The following is a 22,765-nucleotide window of genomic DNA, read 5'->3' on the forward strand; positions in this document are numbered from 1 at the left end:
TTGCCCTTTGGGGTGGTTCCCTCTGTGGATGACTGTGCCACATGGGGACAGTCTTCGCTGCAATATATACTACCACACATGGTACCCTGACACTTGCCGATTTACCGGAAGTGTTAAAACAAATAGAGAACGAGCATGGGGCAGCACCTGCCCTAGATTTGGGGATGAAATTAATGCGTAATTTTTTTACCGCTGTATCCTCGATAATACTCAGTAACATTAAAGGGGAAGCGGTAGCACTGCCTATACGTGAGCTTCTCCGAGAAACTCCACATTTGGATCAAGAGAGACAGTTACCAAAAATTATTTCCGATACCTATACTAGTATAGGACAGGATAGTCTGGGAGCCAAGCCAAAGAAATTGGAAGTACAGAGTACCACCCCTAAGGAAGGTACGAACCAGACACAAGAGAGTTTGAAAAAGCATTGGGAGAAGCCAAAACAATTTAAAGAGAGACAGAAACCGAGAGCAGACTCTCCGCATCCGGAGAACTCCGAAAGGAGATATACTCTGAGAAATGGGGAGAATATTAGAACTCCTGATAGATATACTGATTCACTTCCCTTGCGTTCCTTTCAGGACGCTCCGGATAGGTGTAGCGAGGGAGGGTGGGGGAAGGCATCCTGGCCGACATCCTGAAAACGTGAAACAAAAAAAGACTTGTCACAGTCTACAGTCCAAAAACAAGATAAGACTTCGCAACAGAAACGTCACTTTAAAAAGAAAAAGGTGGCAGCAATATCAGTTAAGAATGCCAATACACTTGAGAATGTTGCTGAAGAACAAGACATGGGCAGTGACGCTGCTAGACAGTGCAGCAGAGATCACGATATGTCGCCAGAGTATGAAAGATCATCTAGATGCGACACCAACTAGCGATTTTGTTGCAGTTGAAACGGCGGACGGGCGCGTACTCCCACCTGTTAGACTTTATGATTTAAAGATCCAAATTGAGGGAGACTTGAAACGCACCATTGATGTAATTTTTTTTTTTTGGGACGAAATTAATTGTGACATCCTATTGGCCGAAAGAGATCGGCCGCCCGAACACGTCTGTAAGCTCCCACATGGGGAAAATGTAATTTTGCCTTCTTTCTCTAATCTTGTTCCAGAGGCAGAAAAGGAAGCCTATGCTGTCAGATGGGCTCTAGCGCAAGCACCTGCATTATATCGCAATCATGTAGGTTGGTACAGGGATTCTCCGTGTCATGTAATAACTATCAGGTCTACCCCCCAGCCTCAGACACAATATCCAGTCAAACACGAGGCTTAAGCTCCAGTGAGAGAGATCCTCACTCAACTAGAATATCAGGGGGTAATTGAGTCCTGTGTCTCTGCATTGAATAATCCATTATTCCTGGTTGCGAATCCAGATCATTCCCATAGGCTCGTCTTGAATTACAAACATTTAAACAGTCATTCTCGCACATATGCTATACAAAATCCACATGGTACAGCACTAATAAACAATATAGTACGTAAAAAATATAAAACAATGCTGGATATCTCCAACAGGTTTTTCTGCCAGAACTTAGCTGAAGAAAGTCGGGACTTGAGGGCATTCTCATTTAGCTCCCAAAAACGCTTTTACAGTTTGCCCCAAGGCTATAAGAATAGGCCAGGGCTGTTCTCAACCCGTGTTACATCAATATTACATGAGGTTGATTCTGAGGCGTTGTCCTATGTGAATGACATCTATCTCACGGATGACGACCTCAACATTCATCTTCTCAGGGTCGATCGGATCGTTTTAGGATTTGCAGTCCTTGGATACAAATTTAATTTTAAGTAAACAGAAATAGCCTTTCTCAATGTACTATTCCTGTGATACAACTATTGAACGAGGGGAAGAGCCTGGCCCTGCACTTTCTAGAGAAATGTGCACAGCACCCACCGAACACTTTGAAGAAACTACAGTCTTTACTTGGTTTCTTCAACTTTGGCAGAACATATATTCCTGACTATGCAGAACATATCAAGCCACTGTACGACTTCATACGTCCAGATTTTTCTAGCAGACACTGGACAGTTGAACACACAAGCATCCTTAGGGAGTTGCAACAGGACATGCTAGAAGCTAAACACTTACACACACGTTACAATAAAACAAATTTTGTTATCAGGATAATTGCTAGTGCTATTGGGTTTACTTATGTCACCTTCAATGAGGATGACACAATGCCCATAGCATATAAATCACATTTATACTCCAATGCAGAACAACGTTTTCCACCCACAGAAAACTTCTACCTGCAGTTCAGATGGCTGTCATAAAGGAGAGATCACTTGCCCAAGGGAAACACATTATTTTTGTTACCCCGGTGCCAGCCTTGGAGGCCGCCACCGAAGCAAGCGTTCCTAACGCTGAAACATTACATCCACGTTGGATTCAGTGGGCAACATCCCTGACCGCTACTGATGTTGACTACATCTTTGACCCTAAACTCCAAACACAAGAATTTCTCCAATACGAGCAGGAGTGCCCCCTCCTCAACATCTTTTGCCTTTAGACAGCTACCATACTGTTATTTATACTTATGGTTCAGCTCAACCAGCTGTAGGTACCAGACATCAATATTGAGACGCTTGCGCAGCCGTGAGTGGAGTGCTGAAAGATGGAGTCTTCCACCGTCCTAACACCTACACCTCAATTTGCCGAACTCAAAGCCCTTATTTTGGCGCTAGAAAAAACAGACAGGAAGACTGACTTTGATTCATATTACTGTGTTCAGTCTTACAATGATTATCTTAATCATTGGAAACTGAACGGGTTTAGAGATTCTAAAGGGAACACTATAAAACACAAGACATTGTAGGGGAGAGTGGCTGATCTTAAGGATAAGCTACTGTGCTCCCATGTAGTACATACATTGGGCCACCAACGTGTAGGACTACACCTTATCGTTAATACTTTGGCTGACGAAGCAGCCAAATCCTCAGTAGCTGCGGCTTCTGTAGCTGCAGTGACTCATTCGCATATGAGATTGGATAATGAAATAGTGACTGCCCTGAAAGCTTTGGTTGAAGGCAAGTCTCTCCCGAAAGGGTACCCTACAAAATATTCTTACCACATCAGTGCACAGAATGTTGCTTATGCAACACTTCCCGGGTTTGGAGATCGAGCAATCCCCAACGAAGACCAGATGTAGGAAGTTGGCTCTGTATATACAATCTCAAAGTAAGAGATAGTGTGCACAGAGATAGTGTGCACAGAGTATGCTCTATTTTGTGGTAGTGTGGTCGAGCAGTAGGCATATCAGAGGGTAGTGTTAAGCATTTGTTGTACACACACAGGCAATAAATGAGGAACACACACTCAAAGACTTAACTCCAGGCCAATAGTTTTTATATAGAAAAATATATATCCTTGCATTTTTTTAAGAACCACAAGTTCAAGACTTGAAGTAAATAGATAAAATGTAAGGTACTCCACACAGGTAAGTTAGGAACTTTGAATTAGAGCAATATCATATACAATTTTTGCTAAAATGGCAATAAGCTATTTTAAAAGTAGTCCGTGCAATCAACAGTTCGTGGGGGAGGTAAGTTTTGGTTAGTTTCTCAGGTAAGTAAAGCACTTACAAGTTCAATCTCCTGGGCGTAGGCAGCCCACCGTTGGGGGTTCAAGGCAACCCCAAAACCACAGCAGCAGCAACACAGGGCCGGTCAGGTGCAGAGGTCAAAGGAGGGCCGAAACAACTTAGGCGCCTATGGAGAACAGGGGTGCTCCGGTCCCAGTCTGCTAGCAGGGAAGCACCGCACCTGCGTCCTTGGGAAGCAGACTCAGGGGGATTTTGTAGAGCACTGGGGGGAGCACACAGGCACACAAAACACACCCTCAGCGGCACACAGGCGGCTGGGTGCAGTGTGCAAAGTAGATGTCGGGTTTGCTGTAGAAAACAATGTAGGGACTCAGGGGTCACTCCGGGGATGCAGGCAGGGCACAGGGGGGCTTCTCGGGCCAACCACCGACTGGGCTAGGATGAGGCCTGTCTGCTGGTCACTCCTGCAGTGGTAGGTGGTTCCTCTCGGTCCTGGGGGCTGTGGGTGCAGTGCTTGGTCCAGGTGTCAGGTTCCTTTGTTACCAGGCAATCGCAGTCAGGGGGAGCCTCTGGATCCTCTCTGCAGGCTACAGGGAGGTCAACTCAAGGTGTCCACATCGTTGCAGTCGTCTGGGAGTACTCTCTGCATTGTTAGTTTCTCCAAACTCGAGCCAGGGGCGTCTAGTGCAGAGGGTAAAGTCTCACGCTTCTGGCGGGAAGAGTGAGGTCTTTGAAAGTTGCAAAGTTGTTACTTTTGTTGAGCAGAGCTGCTGCTCACTGGAGTTTCTTGATCCTTTGGTTCAGGGCAGCCCTCTGAGGCTTCAGAGGTTGCTGCTTCCCTGTCAGATGTGTCGCTGTTGCAGTTTTCTTCAGGTCAGGACACAGCCCTTTAGGGCTGGGGCCAAAGGAGTTGTTGTCTCTGTCGTCTCTGCAGGGCTTTCAGGTCAGCAGTCCTCCTTCTTGTTTCAGGTTGCAGGAATCTGATTTCCTGGGTTCTTGGGTGCCCCTAAATACTACATTTAGGGGTGTGTTTAGGTCTGGGGGCAGTAGCCAATGGCTACTGTCCTGGAGGGTGGCTACACCCTCTTTGTGCCTCCTCCCTGAAAAAGGGGGGGGGGGGGGGGTCACATCCCTAATCCTATTGCGGATTAAACTTATGAGGATTTCTAAAGACAGGGGTCACCTCAGCTCAGGACACCTTAGGGGCTGTCCTGACTGGTGGGTGACTCCTCCTTGTTTTTCTCATTATCTCCTCCAACCTTGCTGCCAAAAGTGTGGGCAGTGGCAGGGGAGGGCATCTCCACTAGCTGGGATGTCCTGGGGCGCTGTAACAAAAGGGGTGAGCCTTTGAGGCTCACCACCAGGTGTTATAGTTCTTGCAGGGTGAGGTGAGAAGCACTTCCACCCAGTACAGGCTTTGTTCCTGGCCACAGAGTTACAAAGGAACTCTCCCCATGTGGCCAGCAACTCTTCTGGTTGTGGCAGGCTGGCAGAAACTGGTCAGATAAGCACTAGGAGTCAGACTGGTATTCAGGGGGCATCTCTAAGATGCCCTCTGGGTGCATTTTACAATAAATTCCACACTGGCATCAGTGTGCATTTATTGCGCTGAGAAGTTTGATACCAAACTTCCCAGATTTCAGTGTAGCCAATATGGAACTGTGGAGTTCGTGTTTGACACACTCCCAGACCATATACTATTTATGGCTACCCTGCACTTACAATGTCTAAGGTTTTGCTTAGACACTGTAGGGGCATAGTGCTCATGCACATATGCCCTCACCTGTGGTATAGTGCACCCTGCCTTAAGGCTGTAATGCCTGCTGGAGGGGTGACTTACCTATGCCACAGGCAGTAGATTGTGGGCATGGCACTCTGAGGGCAGTGCCATGTCGACTTAGTCTTTTTCTCCCCAGCAGCACACGCAAGCAGTGAGGCAGTGTGCATGTGCTGAGTGAGGGGTCCCCATGATGGCATAATACATGCTGCAGCCCTTAGAGACCTTCCCTGGCCACAGGGCCCTTGGTACCAGGGGTACCTTTTTACAAGGGACTTAACTGTATGCCAGGGCTGTGCCAATTGTGGAGACAAAGGTACAGTTTAGGGAAAGGTCACTGGTGCTGGGGCCTGGTTAGCATCTTCCCAGCACACTTCAAATTAAAGCTGACATCAACAAAAGGCAAAAGGTTAGGGGGTAACCAGTGGCATTTTCCTGCACCTCCCCCAGGAACTGTTGAAAATTGCACTGTCCACTTTTAAAATAGCTTTTTGCCATTTTAAAGAAGACTGTGTACATTATTGATTATTTTCAAAGTCCAAAGTATTACTATGCAAAGTAGCTTTCATTTGATGTACTTACCATCTAAATGAATCTTGTGGTTCTAAAAATAAATTGACAAAAGAATATTTTTCTGTATTTAAAAAAGAAAAGAAAAACTATTGACCTGGAGTTAAGCCATTGAGTATATGTTTTCACTTACTGCTTGTGTGTGTACAACAAGTGCTTAACACTACCCTCTGATCAGCCTACTGCTTGACCACACTACCACAAATAGAGCATTAGTATTATCTATTATTGCCTCTGTCAAGCCTCTTAGGGAACCCCTTGATATAGTATATACAGAGCCAGCTTCCTACACATGGTGCACAGCATCAGATGCTGTGCAGCTTGACTAAAATCCATTAGGCAAAGCAGTAGGTCCTAAGAACAAGACTTAGAATGTTTGCCAATGCTTGTTGGTTTTGATATCTGAATGAGCTGTTTTTTTGTTTGTAGGATGTCAGTGACTTAGTACACTAAAATTCCAACACTTTTAATCGTTAGGGGAACATTACACCAATTACAATAGTATCTGTTACATCCAAGTATTAAAGAAGTTTCACATGGTATTTTTGAGTACCAAAGTTTGGCTTTAAAATCTTCAATCCATACAGTTTGACTAATGCTATGTTCCTTCTTTGCTTACATCTAAAAACATTTTGCTGTACGAAAAGGCTGATATCTCACTCTTGCCTGGTTCAGTAAGACTTTCAAGCTTTGATTTAGGAACTGAGATTTGCTCTTGAGTGTAGGAAAGTACCCTCTTTTTGGCATGGTTACCCTCACTTTTTGCCTGCTATCGGTGTGTTTTGACAGTGTTCCCTGGGATCCTGCTATCGAGGACCCCAGTGATTGCTCTCTCCCCCTAAACCTAGTTGCTTAGGACTAAGCACACCCCACAATTGGCATACTGGTGCTCCTAGATAAGTCCCTAGTGCATGGTACTTAGCTACCCAGGGCATTGGGTTAGCAAGGGTTCCCCATTGGCTATAGCATGTATTGTGCCACTCATGGGAGCCCATGCAAAAAGTGTCTGCAGGCCTGCCATTGCAACCTGCGTGAAAAGGTGCATGCACCCTTTAACTACAGGTCTCTGCACAGGTCACTGTAAGTCACCAAGTGGCACGCCCTCCTAGCCCTGAGGAACGGGTGCTGCAGGTACCTGTGTGTGTGAAGCCTCCCCTGCATGTGCAGAGGTGCCCCTATGAACTCCAGCTCTGTTGCACTGCACTTCGTAAGTGCAGAGAAGCCATTTTACCCATGTACTGGACACAGGTTACTATCTGTGTCCAGCTACACAATGGTAAATCTGAACCTGGGCATGTTTGGGATCAAACATGTTGGAATCATACCCCAATACTGTTTCCAATATTGGTTCTATGATTCCATGCTCTCTGGGGGCTCTTTAGAGGGCCCCCAACAATGCTCCTACTAGTCTTTTTGTGTTTTCCGGCAGCCTGTGCTGCTGCCACCCCTCAGGCAGGTATCTGCCCTCCTGCTGCTTGACCAGCTCAGGCAGAGGAAGGTAGAACAAAGTATTTCCTGTGGGAGAGGGAGGCAACACAGTCTCCCTTGGAAATAGGTGTTCCATGTCTTGGGAGGGGTAGCCTCCCCAAGCCACCCGTATGCTTTGAAGAGCACATTTGGTGCCCTCCTTGCATAAACCAGTTTTCACCAGTCCAGGGAACCCCTGTCCCTGCTCTGACACGAAACTGGACAATGGTAAGGGTAGTGACCACTCTCCCGTCCATCACCACCCCAGAGGTGGTGCCCACACCGCCTCCAGGTGGCCTCTTGATTCTGCCATCTTGAATCAAGGCGGGGAGAGGCCCCTAGGAACATCTGAGTGGCCAGGTCAGGCAGGTGACGTCACAGCCCCCTTCTGATAGGTGGTCACTCTGCTATGTGACCACTCCCCCTTCCTGGGCTACTTATGGTCACCCTTTTGAGTGGTTCCTCAGATTCCACGTGCAAGATTCCAGTAGGACTCCTATGCATCGTTTACTTTATCTTCTGGCCACTGGGACTGCAATTAGACCCTTCAGGAACCTAGAGTATCCGACTCCACGGATGTCTCAGTTCTGCAACATTGTTTCTCCGGTTCCTTCCAGCAACTGTAACGTTTCCTAGGCTTTGCATTCTGTGAGGACGATGAGTCTTCAGCCTGCACAAGGAGTAAGAGCGAATCTCCCTTGGAATGAAGGAGTCACTCATCTGCCTCCGCAGGAACCAACTGCAGTGACGACCGGCTGCATGGATTCTCTCTTTTTAGTATTTAGTATAATAAAGTACCTTTCTTTCTCGTAACACTGTGGGTTCTTTCATGGGTGTAAGTGATGTGTGACTGTAGTGCTATTGCATACGCTTTGCAAGTCTCCGAGACAAGTCTTGGCTGCTCCTCCACAGCTACCTCTAGAGAGCCCTGGCTTCCTAGACACTGTCTACACCTCACTAATAGGTGACACCTGGACCTACTTTAAGGTGGTAACACCATAGGCGCTCACCACACACCAGGCCAGCTTCCTACATTGAGTTTCTGCAGATGCTATTGGGTTTAGTACAAGGAAGTTTGCCTTTTCCTTGGAATATTAAAAAGGAGCTTGTCTTTTTGAATTTAGCCACTTTTGTTTGCTTTTACATGGTATTACATTTATTCTGACATTTTATTATTGAGGTTTATATCCGTTTTTAATTGAGCGTTTCTCTAAAAACTTTGATATTTTAGGCTTTGCTCTGCATGGGTAATGCTTATGTGAAATGTAAACTAAAGAAATAAATAGGCCTAAACTTACTGTTTTGTAACAAAGTAAATTAAATGGCTCCACTACTCCATCAAGCAAACTCCCTTCACAAAATACATTGGGACTACATATTGAGTTGCAGAATTTTCTTTTAAAATGCTGAAGCTAAATGAGTAATGAAGATAAGTAAAAAAGAGAAACTAGTAATACTTGTATGTTTATACTGATATGCGTCACTAAAAATTATGTTGTTTGACAGGTACACTATGAAACTGAAGAACTACTTGGCCCCAGATGCCACTGTTGCAGATAAAAGGCTTGCAGTGCTTTGGTAGGTGCCATTTTAACTCTGAAATAAATTGGTAAACTATGTAGATAAAAAATGACATTATTGTGCTGTAAGGAAATGCCTCCTTGGCATGGTTACCCCCTGACTTGTTGCCTTTGCTGATGCTATGTTTTGAATTGAAAGTGTGCTGAGGTCTGCGCTAACCAGGCCCCAGCACCAGTGTTCTTTCCCTAACCTGTACTTTTGATTCCACAATTGGCACACCCTGGCCTCCAGATAAGTCCCTTGTAAGTGGTACCCCTGGTACCAAGAGCCCTGATGCCAAGGAAGGTCTCTAAGGGCTGCAGCATGTCTTATGCCACCCTGGAGACCCCTCACTCAGCACAGACACACTGCTTGCCAGCTTGTGTGTGCTGGTGAGAACAAAACGAGTAAGTCGACATGGCACTCCCCTCAGGGTGCCATGCCAGCCTCTCACTGCCTATGCAGGTATAGATAAGTCACCCCTCTAGTAGGCCTTACAGCCCTAAGGCAGGGTGCACTATACCATAGGTGAGGGCACCAGTGCATGAGCACTGTGCCCCTACAGTGTCTAAGCAATACCTTAGACATTGTAAGTGCAGGGTAGCCATAAGAGTATATGGTCTGGGAGTCTGTTTTACACGAACTCCACAGCACCATAATGGCTACACTGAAAACTGGGAAGTTTGGTATCAAACTTCTCAGCACAATAAATGCACACTGATGCCAGTGTACATTTTATTGTAAAATACACCACAGAGGGCACCTTAGAGGTGCCCCCTGAAACCTTAACCGACTATCTGTGTAGGCTGACTGGTTCCAGCAGCCTGCCACAACCGAGACATGTTGCTGGCCCCATGGGGAAGAGTGCCTTTGTCACTCTGAGGCCAGTAACAAAGCCTGCACTGGGTGGAGATGCTAACACCTCCCCCAGGCAGGAGCTGTAACACCTGGCGGTGAGCCTCAAAGGCTCACCCCTTTGTCACAGCACCGCAGGACACTCCAGCTAGTGGAGTTGCCCGCCCCCTCCGGCCACGGCCCCCACTTTTGGCGGCAAGACCGGAGGAAACAAAGAAAACAACAAGGAGGAGTCACTGGCCAGTCAGGACAGCCCCTAAGGTGTCCTGAGCTGAAGTGACTCTAACTTTTAGAAATCCTCCATCTTGCAGATGAAGGATTCCCCCAATAGGATTAGGGATGTGACCCCCTCCCCTTGGGAGGAGGCACAAAGAGGGTGTACCCACCCTCAGGGCTAGTAGCCATTGGCTACTAACCCCCCAGACCTAAACACGCCCTTAAATTTAGTATTTAAGGGCTTCCCTGAACCTAAAACTTTAGATTCCTGCAACTTACCTGAAGAAGAAGACTGCTGAGCTGAAAAACCCCTGCAGAGGAAGAACAGAAGACACCAACTGCTTTGACCCCAGTCCTACCGGCCTGTCTCCTGCCTTCCAAAAGAAACCTGCTCCAGTGACGCTTTCCAAGGGACCAGCGACCTCTGAATCCTCTGAGGACTGCCCTGCTTCAAGAAAGACTAGAAACTCCCGAGGACAGCGGCACTGCTCCAAAAGAACTGCAACTTTGTTTCAAGGAGCAGATTTAAAGACCCCTGCAACTCCCCGCAAGAAGCGTGAGACTTGCAACACTGCACCCGGCGACCCCGACTCGACTGGTGGAGAAACAACGCTTCAGGGAGGACCCTCTGGCGACTCTACGACTGTGAGTAACCAAAGTTGTCCCCCCTGAGCCCCCACAGCGACGCCTGCAGAGGGAATCCCCAGGCTCCCCCTGACCGCGACTGCCTGAACTCCATTTCCCGATGGCTGGAAAAGACCCTGCACCCGCAGCCCCCAGCACCTAAAGGAACGGAACTCCTGTGCAGGAGTGACCCCCAGGAGGCCCTCTCCCTTGCCCAGGTGGTGGCTACCCCGAGGAGCCCCCCCCCTTGCCTGCATCGCTGAAGAGACCCCTTGGTCTCTCATTGAAAACCATTACAAACCCGACGCGTGTTTGCACACTGCACCCGGCCGCCCCCACGCTGCTGAGGGTGTACTTTTTGTGCTGACTTGTGTCCCCCCCGGTGCCCTACAAAACCCCCCTGGTCTGCCCTCCGAAGACGCGGGTACTTACCTGCTGGCAGACTGGAACCGCGGCACCCCCTTCTCTCCATTGAAGCCTATGTGTTTTGGGCACCTCTTTGACCTTTGCACCTGACCGGCCCTGAGCTGCTGGTGTGATAACTTTGGGGTTGCTCTGAACCCCCAACGGTGGGCTACCTTGGACCAAAAACTGAAACCTGTAAGTGACTTACTTACCTGTTAAAACTAACAAGAACTTACCTCCCCCAGGAACTGTGAAAATTGCACTGTGTCCACTTTTATAACAGCTTATTGTGTTTTATGTAAAAAGTATACATGCTAATGAAATGATTCAAAGTTCCTAACGTACTTACCTGCAATACCTTTCAAATGAGATATTACATGTAAAATTTGAACCTGTGGTTCTTAAAATAAACTAAGAAAATATATTTTTCTATAACAAAACCTATTGGCTGGATTTGTCTCTGAGTGTGTGTACCTCATTTATTGTCTATGTGTATGTACAACAAATGCTTAACACTACTCCTTTGATAAGCCTACTGCTCGACCACACTACCACAAAATAGAGCATTAGTATTATCTCTTTTTGCCACTATCTTACCTCTAAGGGGAACCCTTGGACTCTGTGCATGCTATTCCTTACTTTGAAATAGCACATACAGAGCCAACTTCCTACATGTGCTTTATAAATAAATTCACAAATTACGAATGTTCTGTCTGTTGTAATTGATTTGTTTGCACTTAAGCATGGCAATTCTTTACTGCAGTAGACTACACACCCTTGTTCTGCTGCTTTAACTTTACAGCAGGTTCATAATTCTATACAGGTTCCTTCACTGTTAAGATATCTTAAGAGGTTTGCTTTGTCCAGGATATAGATATTGTATTTCCGTGATTGGATGCTGTAGGAAGCTTCCTCTGTATATACTATATCAAAATGAGAAATAGTGTGCACAGAGTCCAGGGGTTCCCCAAGAGGCTTAACAAAGGCACTAATAGATAATACTAATGCCCTGTTTGTGGTAGTGTGGTCGAGCAGTTAGGCTTATCAGAGGGTAGTGTTAAGCATTTGTTGTACGCACTCAATCAATAAATGAGAACACAGACTCAATTACTTAACTCCAGGCCAATAGGCTTTTATATAGAAAAATATTATTTTCTTTATTTTAGAACCACAAGATTCAAATTGCAGGTAAGTACATTAAAAGTAAGGTACTTTGCATAGGTATAGTTAGAACTTAGAACCAAAACAGTAATGTACACAGTTTTTCATAAAATTGCAATAAGCTATTTCAAAAGTGGGCACAGTGCAAAACTCAACAGCTCCTGGGGGAGTTAAGTACAGTCTGGTTAATACGGTAAGTAAAGCACTTACAAGTTCAGTCTCCATGGCATAGGTAGCCCACCGTTGGGGGTTCAAGTCAACCCCAAACACCCAGCAACACAGGGCCAGTCAAGTGCAGAGGTCAAAGAGGCGCCAAAATAACATGGGCGCCTATGGAGGAAGGGGGTGCTCTGGTTCTGGTCTGCTGGCAAGAAAGTTCTCCTGTGTCCTCTGGGGCAGACTGGTGGGTGGGGGGGCGGTAGTGGAGCACTGGGTGGGCCCCCAAGTAGGCACACAAAACACACCCACAGGGGCGGCTGGGTGCAGTGGCCAAACACGGCATCGGGTTTGTAATAGGATTCAATGGAGGGACCTGGGGGTCACTCAGATGTTGCAGACAGGGCACAGGGGGGCTTCTCGGGCCAGCCACCGACTGGGCAAGGATGAGGGCTGCCTGCTGGTCACTGCTGCACCGGTGGTCGGTTTCTCACGGGCCTGGGGGCAGCAGGTGCAGTGCTTCTCCAGGTGTCAGATTTCTTCGTCCCAGGCAGTTGTGGTCAGGGGGGTTCTCGGGATTCCCTTTGCAGGTGTCGTCGTGGGGGTGCAGAGAGATTAGTCCAGGGTGGACACGTTGTCAAAGTAGCCTGGGTATCCTCTCTGGGTTGTTGGTTTCACTGGATACGGGCCAGGGGCGTCAGGTGCAGAGTGGTGGGGACTCTTTCTTCTGGAGTGAGGTGAAAGTCCCTTTAAAGATGGTTTCTTCTATCTTTGGTTGGACAGGTCCGGTCTCCACAGGAGTTCTTGATCCTTTGTAGTTGCAGGGCAGTCCTCTGAGTCGGCAGATGTTGCTGGGCCCGCAGGATGCGTCGCTGGTGCAGGTTCTCTGAAGTTGAAAACAGGCTGCTAGGGCTGGAGCAAAAGCAGTTGTCGTCTTCCTTCTTCACTGCGAGGTTTTTCAGCTAAGCAGTCCTTTGTACGTCATCAGGAATCTGGTGATCTGGGTTCAGCGTCGCCCCTAAATACTAAATTTAGGGGTGTGTTAGGGTCAGAGGGCAGTAACCAATGGCTACACCCTCCTTATGCCCACTCCCTCTGGGAGGAGGGCAGATCCCTATCCCTATTGGTCCTAATCTTCCAATGCAATATGGAGGATTTCTCAAGAAGGGGGTCACTTCAGCTCTGGTCACCTTAGGGGTGGACCTGGCTGAGGGGGTGACTCCTCCTTGTTTTTCTCATTATCCCTCTATACTTGCTGCCAAAAGTGGGGCTCGTCCAGGGGGCGGGAATCTCCACTAGCTGGAGTGCCCTCGGGCATTGTAACACAAAGCCTGAGCCTTTGAGGCTCACTGCTAGGTGTTACAGTTCCTGCAAGGGGGAGGTGTGAAGCACCTCCACCTTGTGCAGGCTTTTTTTCTGGCCCCAGAGAGCGCAAAGGCTCTCACCCCAGGGGGTCAGAAACTCGTCTCGGTGGCAGGCTAGCACAACTAATCAGTCCTGCACTGAAGGATTGGGTAAAATACAGGGGGTATCTCTAATATGCCCTCTGTGTGCATTTTCTTTTAAATAAATCCAGCACTGGCATCAGTGTGGGTTTATTATTCTGAGACGTTTGATACCAAACTTCCCAGTGTTCAGTGTAGCCATTATGGAACTGTGGAGTTCGTTTTGACAAACTCCTAGACCATATACTTAATATGGCCACACTATACTTAAAATGTCTAAGAATAGACTTAGACACTGAAGGGGCATATTGCTCATACAGCTATGCCCTAATCTATGGTATAGTGCACCCAGCCTTAGAGCTTTAAGGCCTGCTAGAGGGGTGACTTACCTATGCCACAGGCAGTGGTATGTGTGCATGGCACCCTGGGGGTAATGTCATGTCGACTTTGCCTTTTTCTCCCCACCAACACACACAATCTGCAATGGAAGGTGTGCGTGTGTTAGGTGAAGGGTCCGTTAGGGTGGCACAACACATGCTGCGGCCCTTAGGGACCTTCCTTGGTCACAGGGCCCTTGGTACCACTAGAACCTTTTACAAGAGACTTTTCTGTGTGTCAGAGGTTTGCCAATTGTAGAAACAATGGTACATTTGTAGGGAAAGAACACTGGTGCTGAAGCCTGGTTAGCAGGGTCCCAGCACACACAGTCAAGTCAGCATCAATATCAGCCAAAATGTTGGGGGAGGTAACTGCAACAAGGAGCCATTTTCCTACACAATGCGCCCCCACACCCTTCAGCCCACAGGCCAGGAGACTCAGCCAAAGCTGGGAGAGACTTCCTAGTCTTGTCAGGCGAGGAAGAGTAGGGAAAACAGACTGGTTTCCTGCAGGTCCTGTTCTGCCTTACATCCTGTTCATGTCATTCCCTCTTGGGAGCTGACCTACTTCCACAGTGATAGGACTCAGTCTGAATTGCCTCTTGTCTGTGTTTTTAGTGTCTTCATTCATTATTTTTATTTTGGGGTTAGAGGTATCCACCTCTGCTAATCTTATCTTAGCCAGGGTCACCCCATGCTGACCCAAAGAGGTTACCCATAGCTGGAGTAACCCCACCATGACCAACAGGGTCAGAGGGCCTAACTTGCTATTTGGCATGGGTTCAGACCATAATGCCAAGGACAGTGCAGCCATAAATGCTAACACCCAGCAGAGGCCACTGACCGCTGTCAGTGCCCAGAACCACAACTTTAGCTCTTCACCAACAAGGGAAGGGACTAAGTTACAGGCTTCTTTGGGTTCACGGTGCCTATATACTGTGGTGGAGTGGGGGGGGGGGGGGGGGCACTTCTGGTAGTGAACACCCTTCTTCCACTCTTTCTTCTGTTAGCTGAGGGGCCTCCCACTCATGCTTAACAGCTGCCTGACTAGTCAGGACTTCTTGTGGGTCAGGTTGGACTTTATCAGTGCCACCTTTTGGAGTCCTCCCCTACTGGAGCAGATACTCCTTGGGTAAAGGTTGTCCAACTTTGTTGTACTGTTTTCTCCTCTTTTTCTTCTGGGGCCTTGGCATAGTTACCCCCTAACTTTTTGCCTTTTGTTGATGCCAGTTATGAAAGTGTGCTGAGACCCTGCAAACCAGGTCCCAGCACCAGTTCTTTCCCTAAACTGTACCTTTTGTTCCCACAGTTGGCACAGCCCTGGCACACAGATAAGTCCCTTGTAACTGGTACCCCTGGTGCCAAGGGCCCTGTGGCCAGGGACGGTATCTAAGGGCTGCAGCATGTATTATGCCACCCTGGAGACCCCTCATTCTGCACATGCCCACTGCCTCACAGCTTGTGTGTGCTGCTGGGGAGAAAATTACTAAGTCGACATGCTACTCCCCTCAGGGTGCCATGCCCTCAACCCACTGCCTGTGGCATAGGTAAGTCACCCCTCTAGCAGGCCTAACATTGTAAGTGCGTGCAGGGTAGCCTTAAAAAGTATATGGTCTGGGAGTCTGTCAGTTACGAACTCCACAGTTGCATAATGGCTACATTGAATACTGGGAAGTTTGGTATCAAACTTCTCAGCACAATAAATCCACACTGATGCCAGTGTATGGTTTATTGAGAAATGCACACAGAAGGCATTTTAGAGATGCCCCTGTATACCAGTCCAACTACTAGTGCGAGGCTGACCAGTTTCTGCCAGCCTGACACATCCAGACAGGTTTCTGGCCGCCTGGGGTGAGTGCCTTTGTCACTCCATGGCCAGGAACAAAGCATGTACTGGGTGGAGGTGCTTCACACCTCCCCCTGCAGGAACTGTAACACCTCACGTCTGGTGTTAGATTGCCCCAGGGCACACTCTAGCTAGTGGAAATGCCCGATCTCCGGACACAGCCCCCACTTCTGGCGGCAAGTCCGGTGAGATAATGAGAAAAACAAGGAAGAGTCACCCTCCAGTCAGGACCCCAGACCTAAACACACCCCTAAATTCAGTATTTACGGGCGCCCCTGAGCCCAGGAAACCAGATTCCCGACGACCTACAACAAGAAGGACTGAAAGCCCTGCGGAGACGATTGAGATGACAACTGACTTGGACCCGGCCCTACCGGCCTGTCTCCAGACTCAAAGACCCTGCACAGGGACACATCCAGCGTGACCAGTGATCTGAGGACTCAAAGGACTGCCCTGCAACCAAAGGACCAAGAAACTCCCGTGGACAGCAGCTCTCTCCAAACAGCAACAAAGAAACCATCTTTAAAGGGACTCCAGCCTCACTCCGGAATCGTGAGTCACCAACACTCTGCACCCAACAGCCCCGACTCATGACCAGTAGACCCAACACTTCAGAGAGGACCCCCAGGCGACTCCCACGATGTGGACACCCTGAGATGACCCCCCCCCCCCCCCTGCACCCCCACAGCGACGTCTGCAGAGAGAATCCAGAGGCTCCCCCTGATCGCGATTACCTGGTAACAAATAACCCGACGCCGGGAAGAAGCACTGTACCTGCAGCCCCCAGGCCTGAGAGAAACCAACTGCTGGTGCAGAAGTGACCATCAGGTGGCCCTCATCCTTGCCCAGTCGGTGGCCTTTGCCTCTGTGTACACTATCTCTTACTTTGAGATAGTATATACAGAGCCAACTTCCTACAATGTCCTTTTGTGTTCCAGGTCCAGGCCCAACACCGGGGCTCATGTGAATAGGACAATTACCCGTCACCACCGTTCCACTCTGGGGGGCCCACGATTCCTCACTCAACAGCCTCACCCCTGAGAATTTGGTGGTCAAGCTTCCACCACCCATGTTAACCCTGGTGCTTTCCATACTGCTCCACTGGATAGGGAATCCAAGAGGCTGGAGACACTTGGGAAGAAGATATTTTCTTCCCCCCAGCCTGGCATTGCAGTATGTGAAAACTGTATGCCTTTTGAGCTGCTACTCCCATCCTCCATGGAATATGGTTGCATAAGTGCTGCCTACGGTCCCGTAGGAGTTCCGGCCGTACTCTCTCAAGCTGTGGAGATGGGAGGGATGCAGCAAAATTCACATTTTGCTGTGGTCTCGATGTAGGAAGTTGGCTCTATATATAGTATACTAAAATGAGGTATACTGTGCAAAAAGTCCAGGTATTCCCTTATAGGTAGATAGGGGTTTGTTCACTTCCTGGGTGCTCTCTTAAGGGAGTAGCGTGGTTGTGCAGCCTTGGACTCCTAAGAGAGGAGTGTTGGACATCTGCTATAGGCGCACAGCTGATAAAAGATGCACACAACTCAATAAGGAAATCCTCACCTATTTATAAAACTTGCATCTTTATATAATATTAGGCACCAAAATCAACACAATCAGGTAAGTATGTTTTGAAATAGAAATTCTTTTCTGAAGTGGCAATGTTAACCTATGGAGAAAAAAGGTGTTCTGCAAACAGATACTCAACAGTGAGATACAGGGCCAATCTACTATACTTAAGGTGAGTATAGGGCAGTGTCCTAGGGCACACCAACAGGTCACTTCTGGCGGTACTGGTGCAGCTGGTTGCAGAGGTGCAGTTCAGTGCCAGGTGCCTTGTTGAAATCAATGGGGATCAGTCCAGTCAGAAAGATGCTGCACGTTGGGACTGGAGGGTGGGGATGTGAGGGGCGCTAGTCCTGCTCAACCAACAAGAGGAGGTTCAGGTCTTGTGATGCTCAGGGGTGTGGGGCACCTTTGGGCCTCTTCTCCTGGGGCCAGGGTGCAAAGGTGTCCTGAAGCCTCTTGTTTCTGTCACTGGCACAGTCACGTATAAGGGGCTTGCAGAAAGCTGCTACAGGCTGGGACTGTATGTCCAGTCCAGCTTAACCAACAAGAGGGCTCAGGTCTTTTGAGTCTCAGGGATGTGGGGACTCCTTTGGTCCTCTTCTACTCGGTCCTCGGTGCGTAGGTGTCTTAAGGCATTGGGTCTTTGTCACCGGGGCACTCGTTCTAGAGGGGGGCCTGCACAAAGAGGCTGCAGGTGTCATCTGACAGTCCACAGTTGGCAAACCCAAGGTGGGCTTTGTCACTGAAGTGTCTAGAGACAATGCTGGCACTGTTGGCCCCCTTCAACTCGGAATTCAAGGGTACAGGTGCAGTGATGCTGTCTGGTGTCAGGTTTTTGGCAGTCCGGAGTCCTCGCAGTTCTTCTTGGAATGCCTGGTTGATAGAGGGAAGCAGCTCCACTACTCTACGGGAGTTCCTGGCTCTTGGTTGAAGGCTGACAGTCCTCCCAGGCTTTTGGCACAAGCAGCACAAGGCACAAGCAGCTGAAGGATGAGTCGTCTTTGGTGCAGTTGTCAAAGACAGCTGGCAGGGTTGGTGCCAAGTCATATGTTCTTGCTATTGACACTCTTCAGTGTCAGTCTTCTTCTTTCAGGTTGACAGGATCTGCTTCTCTGGTTCCTAGGGCTCCCCTTAATACTGGAGTTAAGGGCTCTAGGGCATTGTAGGGTAGTAGCCAATAGGCCACGTACCCCTGTGGCCACTGCGCACCTTATATGACCATATCCTATGGGATGTAGGCATGGCCCTGTCCCAGAGTTCCCAATTCCGCCATCACCAAGATGGCAGACTTTCAAATGTCTTGTCCCCATCAGGTAGCTGACCTTAAAGGTGAAATTAGCCTTAATGTTAACATGCTTTTCTGACTACTATTTGTTCTAATGGTTAATTGGGCCTGATCGGGGGTCGGCTCCCCTTTACCTGTGACAGAAGACAGTTGTGCACACTAAATGCAGCACCCCTTTGAACCCCCTTGTCTTGGAATGCTAATTTGCAATTCATCCTGTTGGAAGGGGTGTGTAATTTCCCTCCCAGATCAAACTTTGTTCATGACTGCCCGAGAGTGGAGGCTGTCAATCCTGGAGGTCAGAAACTTGCCTGTGGGGGCAGGCTGGTTAAGACCAGGTCATGAGCACACTAGTTGTTGGTAGATTTTTCAAGGGGCACCTCTTAGGTGACTTCTGGTTGCATGTATTAGTCTGTCACTGGAATCAGTGAGGATTTAATAATACAGGACGTTTGATACCAAACATCCCTGGTTTTAGTGAAGCCATCATGTAGCTGGCAAACTCATATTGACCAGTTGTAGGAAAGTACCATCTTGCCTGGCATGTTACCCCCATATTTCACTGTATGTATGTTGTTTTAGTCCTTGTGTCACTGGGACCCTGCCAGGCAGGGCCACAGTGCTCATAAGTATGTGCCCTGTATGTGTTCCGTGTGTGATGCCTAACTGTCTCACTGAGGCTCTGCTAACCAGAACCTCAGTGGTTATGCTCTCTCTGCTTTCCAGATTTGTCACTAAACAGGCTAGTGACCACTTTCACCAATTCACATTGGCATACTGGTACACCCATATAATTCCCTAGTATATGGTACTGAGGTACCCAGGGTATTGGGGTTCCAGGAGATCCCTATGGGCTGCTGCATTTCTTTTGCCACCCATAGGGAGCTCTGACAATTCTTACACAGGCCTCCCAGTGCAGCCTGCGTGAAATAACGTCTACGTTATTTCACAGCCATCTACCACTGCACTTAAGTAACTTATAAGTCACCTATATGTCTAACCTACACCTGGTGAAGGTTGGGTGCTAAGTTACCTAGTGTGAGGGCACCCTGGCACTAGCCAAGGTGCCCCCACATCGTTCAGGGCAAATTCCCCGGAGTTTGTGAGTGCGGGAACACCATTACACGCGTGCACTGTACATAGGTCACTACCTATGTATAGCGTCACAATGGTAACTCCGAACATGGCCATGTAACATGTCTAAGATCATGTAATTGTCACCCCAATGCGAGACAATTCCATGATCCCCTGGGTCTCTAGCACAGAACCCAGGTACTGCCAAACTGCCTTTCCGGGGTCTCCACTGCAGCTGCTGCCAACCCCTCAGACAGGTTTCTGCCCTCCTGGGGTCCAGGCAGCCCTGGCCCAGGAAGGCAGAACAAAGGACTTCCTCTGAGAGAAGGTGTAACACCCTCTCCCTTTGGAAATAGGTGTGAAGGCTGGGGAGGAGTAGCCTCCCCCGCCTCTGGAAATGCTTTGATGGGCACAGATGGTGCCCATCTCTGCATAAGCCAGTCTACACCGGTTCAGGGATTCCCCCAGCCCTGCTCTGGCACGAAACTGGACAAAGGAAAGGGGAGTGACCACTCCCCTGACCTGCCCCTCCCAGGGGAGGTGCCCAGAGCTCCTCCAGTGTGTCCCAGACATCTGCCATCTTGGAAACAGAGGTGTTTGTGGCACACTGGACTGCACTGAGTGGCCAGTGCCAGCAGGTGACGTCAGAGGCTCCTTCTGATAGGCTCTTACCTCTCTTGGTAGCCAATCCTCCTTCCTAGGTAGCAAACCTCCTTTTCTGGCTATTTAGGGTCTCTGCTTTGGGGATCTCACCAGATAACGAATGCAAGAGCTCACCAGAGTTTCTCTGCATCTCCCTCTTCACCTTCTGCCAAATGATCGACTGCTGACTGCTCAGGACGCCTGCAAAACCGCAACAAAGTAGCAAGACGAATACTAGCAACCTTGTATCGCTTCATCCTGCCGGCTTTCTCGACTGTTTCCAGGTGATGCATGCTCTGGGGGTAGCCTGCCTCCTCTCTGCACCAGGAGCTCTGAAGAAATCTCCCGTGGGTCGACCGAATCTTCCCCCTGCAACCTCAGGCAACAAAAGACTGCATCACCGGTCCTCTGGGTCCACCCTCAGCATGACGAGCGTGGTCCCTGGAACTCAGCAACTCTGTCAAAGTGACCCCCACAGTCCAGTGACTCTTCAGTCCAAGTTTGGTGGAGGTAAGTCCTTGCCTCCCCACGCTAGACTGCATTGCTGGGTACCGCGTGATTTGCAGCTGCTCCGGCTCCTGTGCACTCTTCCTGGATTTCCTTTGTGCACAGCCAAGCCTGGGTCCCCGACACTCTAACCTGCAGTGCACAACCTTCTGAGTTGTCCTCCGGCGTTGTGGGACTCCCTTTTGTGACTTCGGGTGGACTCCGGTTCACTTTTCTTCTAAGTGCCTGTTCAGGTACTTCTGCGGGTGCTGCCTGTTTCTGTGAGGGCTCCCTGACTTGCTGGGTGCCCCCTCTGTCTCCTCATCCAAGTGGCGACATCCTGGTCCCTCCTGGGCAACAGCAGCACCCAAAAACCCTAACCGCGACCCTTGCAGCTAGCAAGGCTCGTTTGTGGTCTTTCTGAGTGGGAACACCTCTGCAAGCTTCTTCACGACGTGGGACATCCATCCTCCAAAGGGGAAGTTCCTAGTCCTCTTCGTTCTTGCAGAACACCAAGCTTCTTCCAACCGGTGGCCGCTTCCTTGCACCCTCCGCTGGCATTTCCTGGGCTCCTGCCCACTCTCGACACTGTCGCGACTCTTGGACTTGGTCCCCTTGTCTTACAGGTACTCAAGTCCGGAAATCCACTGTTGTTGCATTGCTGGTGTTTGTTCTCCTTGCAGAATCCCCCTATCACGACTTCTGTGCTCTCTGGGGGTAGTAGGTGCACTTTACACCTACCTTTCAGGGTCTTGGGGTGGGCTATTTTTCTAACCCTCATTGTTTTCTTACAGTCCCAGTGACCCTCTACAAGCTTACATAGGTTTGGGGTCCATTCGTGGTTCGCATTCCACTTTTGGAGTATATGGTTTGTGTTGTCCCTATACCTATGTGCTCCTATTGCAATCTACTGTAACTTTACATTGCTTGCATTACTTCCTTTTGCTATTACCTGCATAATTTTAGTTTGTGTGCATATATCTTGTGTATATGACTTATCCTCATACTGAGGGTACTCAATGAGATACTTTTGGCATATTGTCATAAAAATAAATTACCTTTATTTTTAGTACTTCTGTGTATTGTGTTTTCTTATGATATTGTGCATATGACACCAGTGGTATAGTAGGAGCTTTACGTGTCTCCTAGTTCAGCCTAAGCTGCTTTGCCATAGCTACCTTCTGTCAGTCTAAGCTGCTAGAAACACCTCTTCTACACTAATAAGGGATAACTGGACCCGGCACAAGGTGTAAGTACCACTGGTACCCACTACAAGCCAGGCCAGCCTCCTACACCAGTGTCCAGCACATGTACTTAAATGGCTTCCTTGGTCACTTACTATGTCTAAGAATCGACAGACATTGCAGGGGCACATCTGCTCTTGCAGATATGGGCGCATATATAATATAATGCACACTGTCTTAGGACTGGAAGGCCTTCTGTAGCGGTGATCTATGTATATTGCATGCAGTGTCAATGGGCATGGCACATCGTGGTTTCACATTTTAGCTGCACAAGACACGCAGCCTGCAATGGCACTCTGCATGAGCTAGGTGAGGGGTCCCCTAGAGTGGACAAATCTGTGCTACATCCCTTACGAGCTCTCTTTGGAGCCCATGTGCCCTAGGTACCTGGGGTACCATTTACTTGGGACTTAGAAGGGTGCCAAAGATATTGTACAGTTTTAGGGAAAGAACACTGGCACTATGGAC

General features: G+C 48.6%; 1 protein-coding gene across 4 annotated transcripts in view; it reads left to right on the plus strand.

The window, feature by feature from the left end:
- Positions 1 to 22,765, plus strand: part of AFF4 (ALF transcription elongation factor 4) — a 902,368-nt gene that overhangs the window by 676,568 nt on the left and 203,035 nt on the right. For all 4 annotated transcript variants that reach the window (XM_069244725.1, XM_069244727.1, XM_069244726.1 and 1 more), the window contains one exon: positions 8,865 to 8,936. In XM_069244725.1, coding sequence (XP_069100826.1) covers positions 8,865 to 8,936 — 72 coding nt within the window. The remainder of the gene's footprint in view (positions 1 to 8,864; positions 8,937 to 22,765) is intronic.

The sequence above is a fragment of the Pleurodeles waltl genome, chromosome 7 (genome assembly GCF_031143425.1).
Source record: "Pleurodeles waltl isolate 20211129_DDA chromosome 7, aPleWal1.hap1.20221129, whole genome shotgun sequence".
Lineage (NCBI taxonomy): Eukaryota > Metazoa > Chordata > Amphibia > Caudata > Salamandridae > Pleurodeles > Pleurodeles waltl.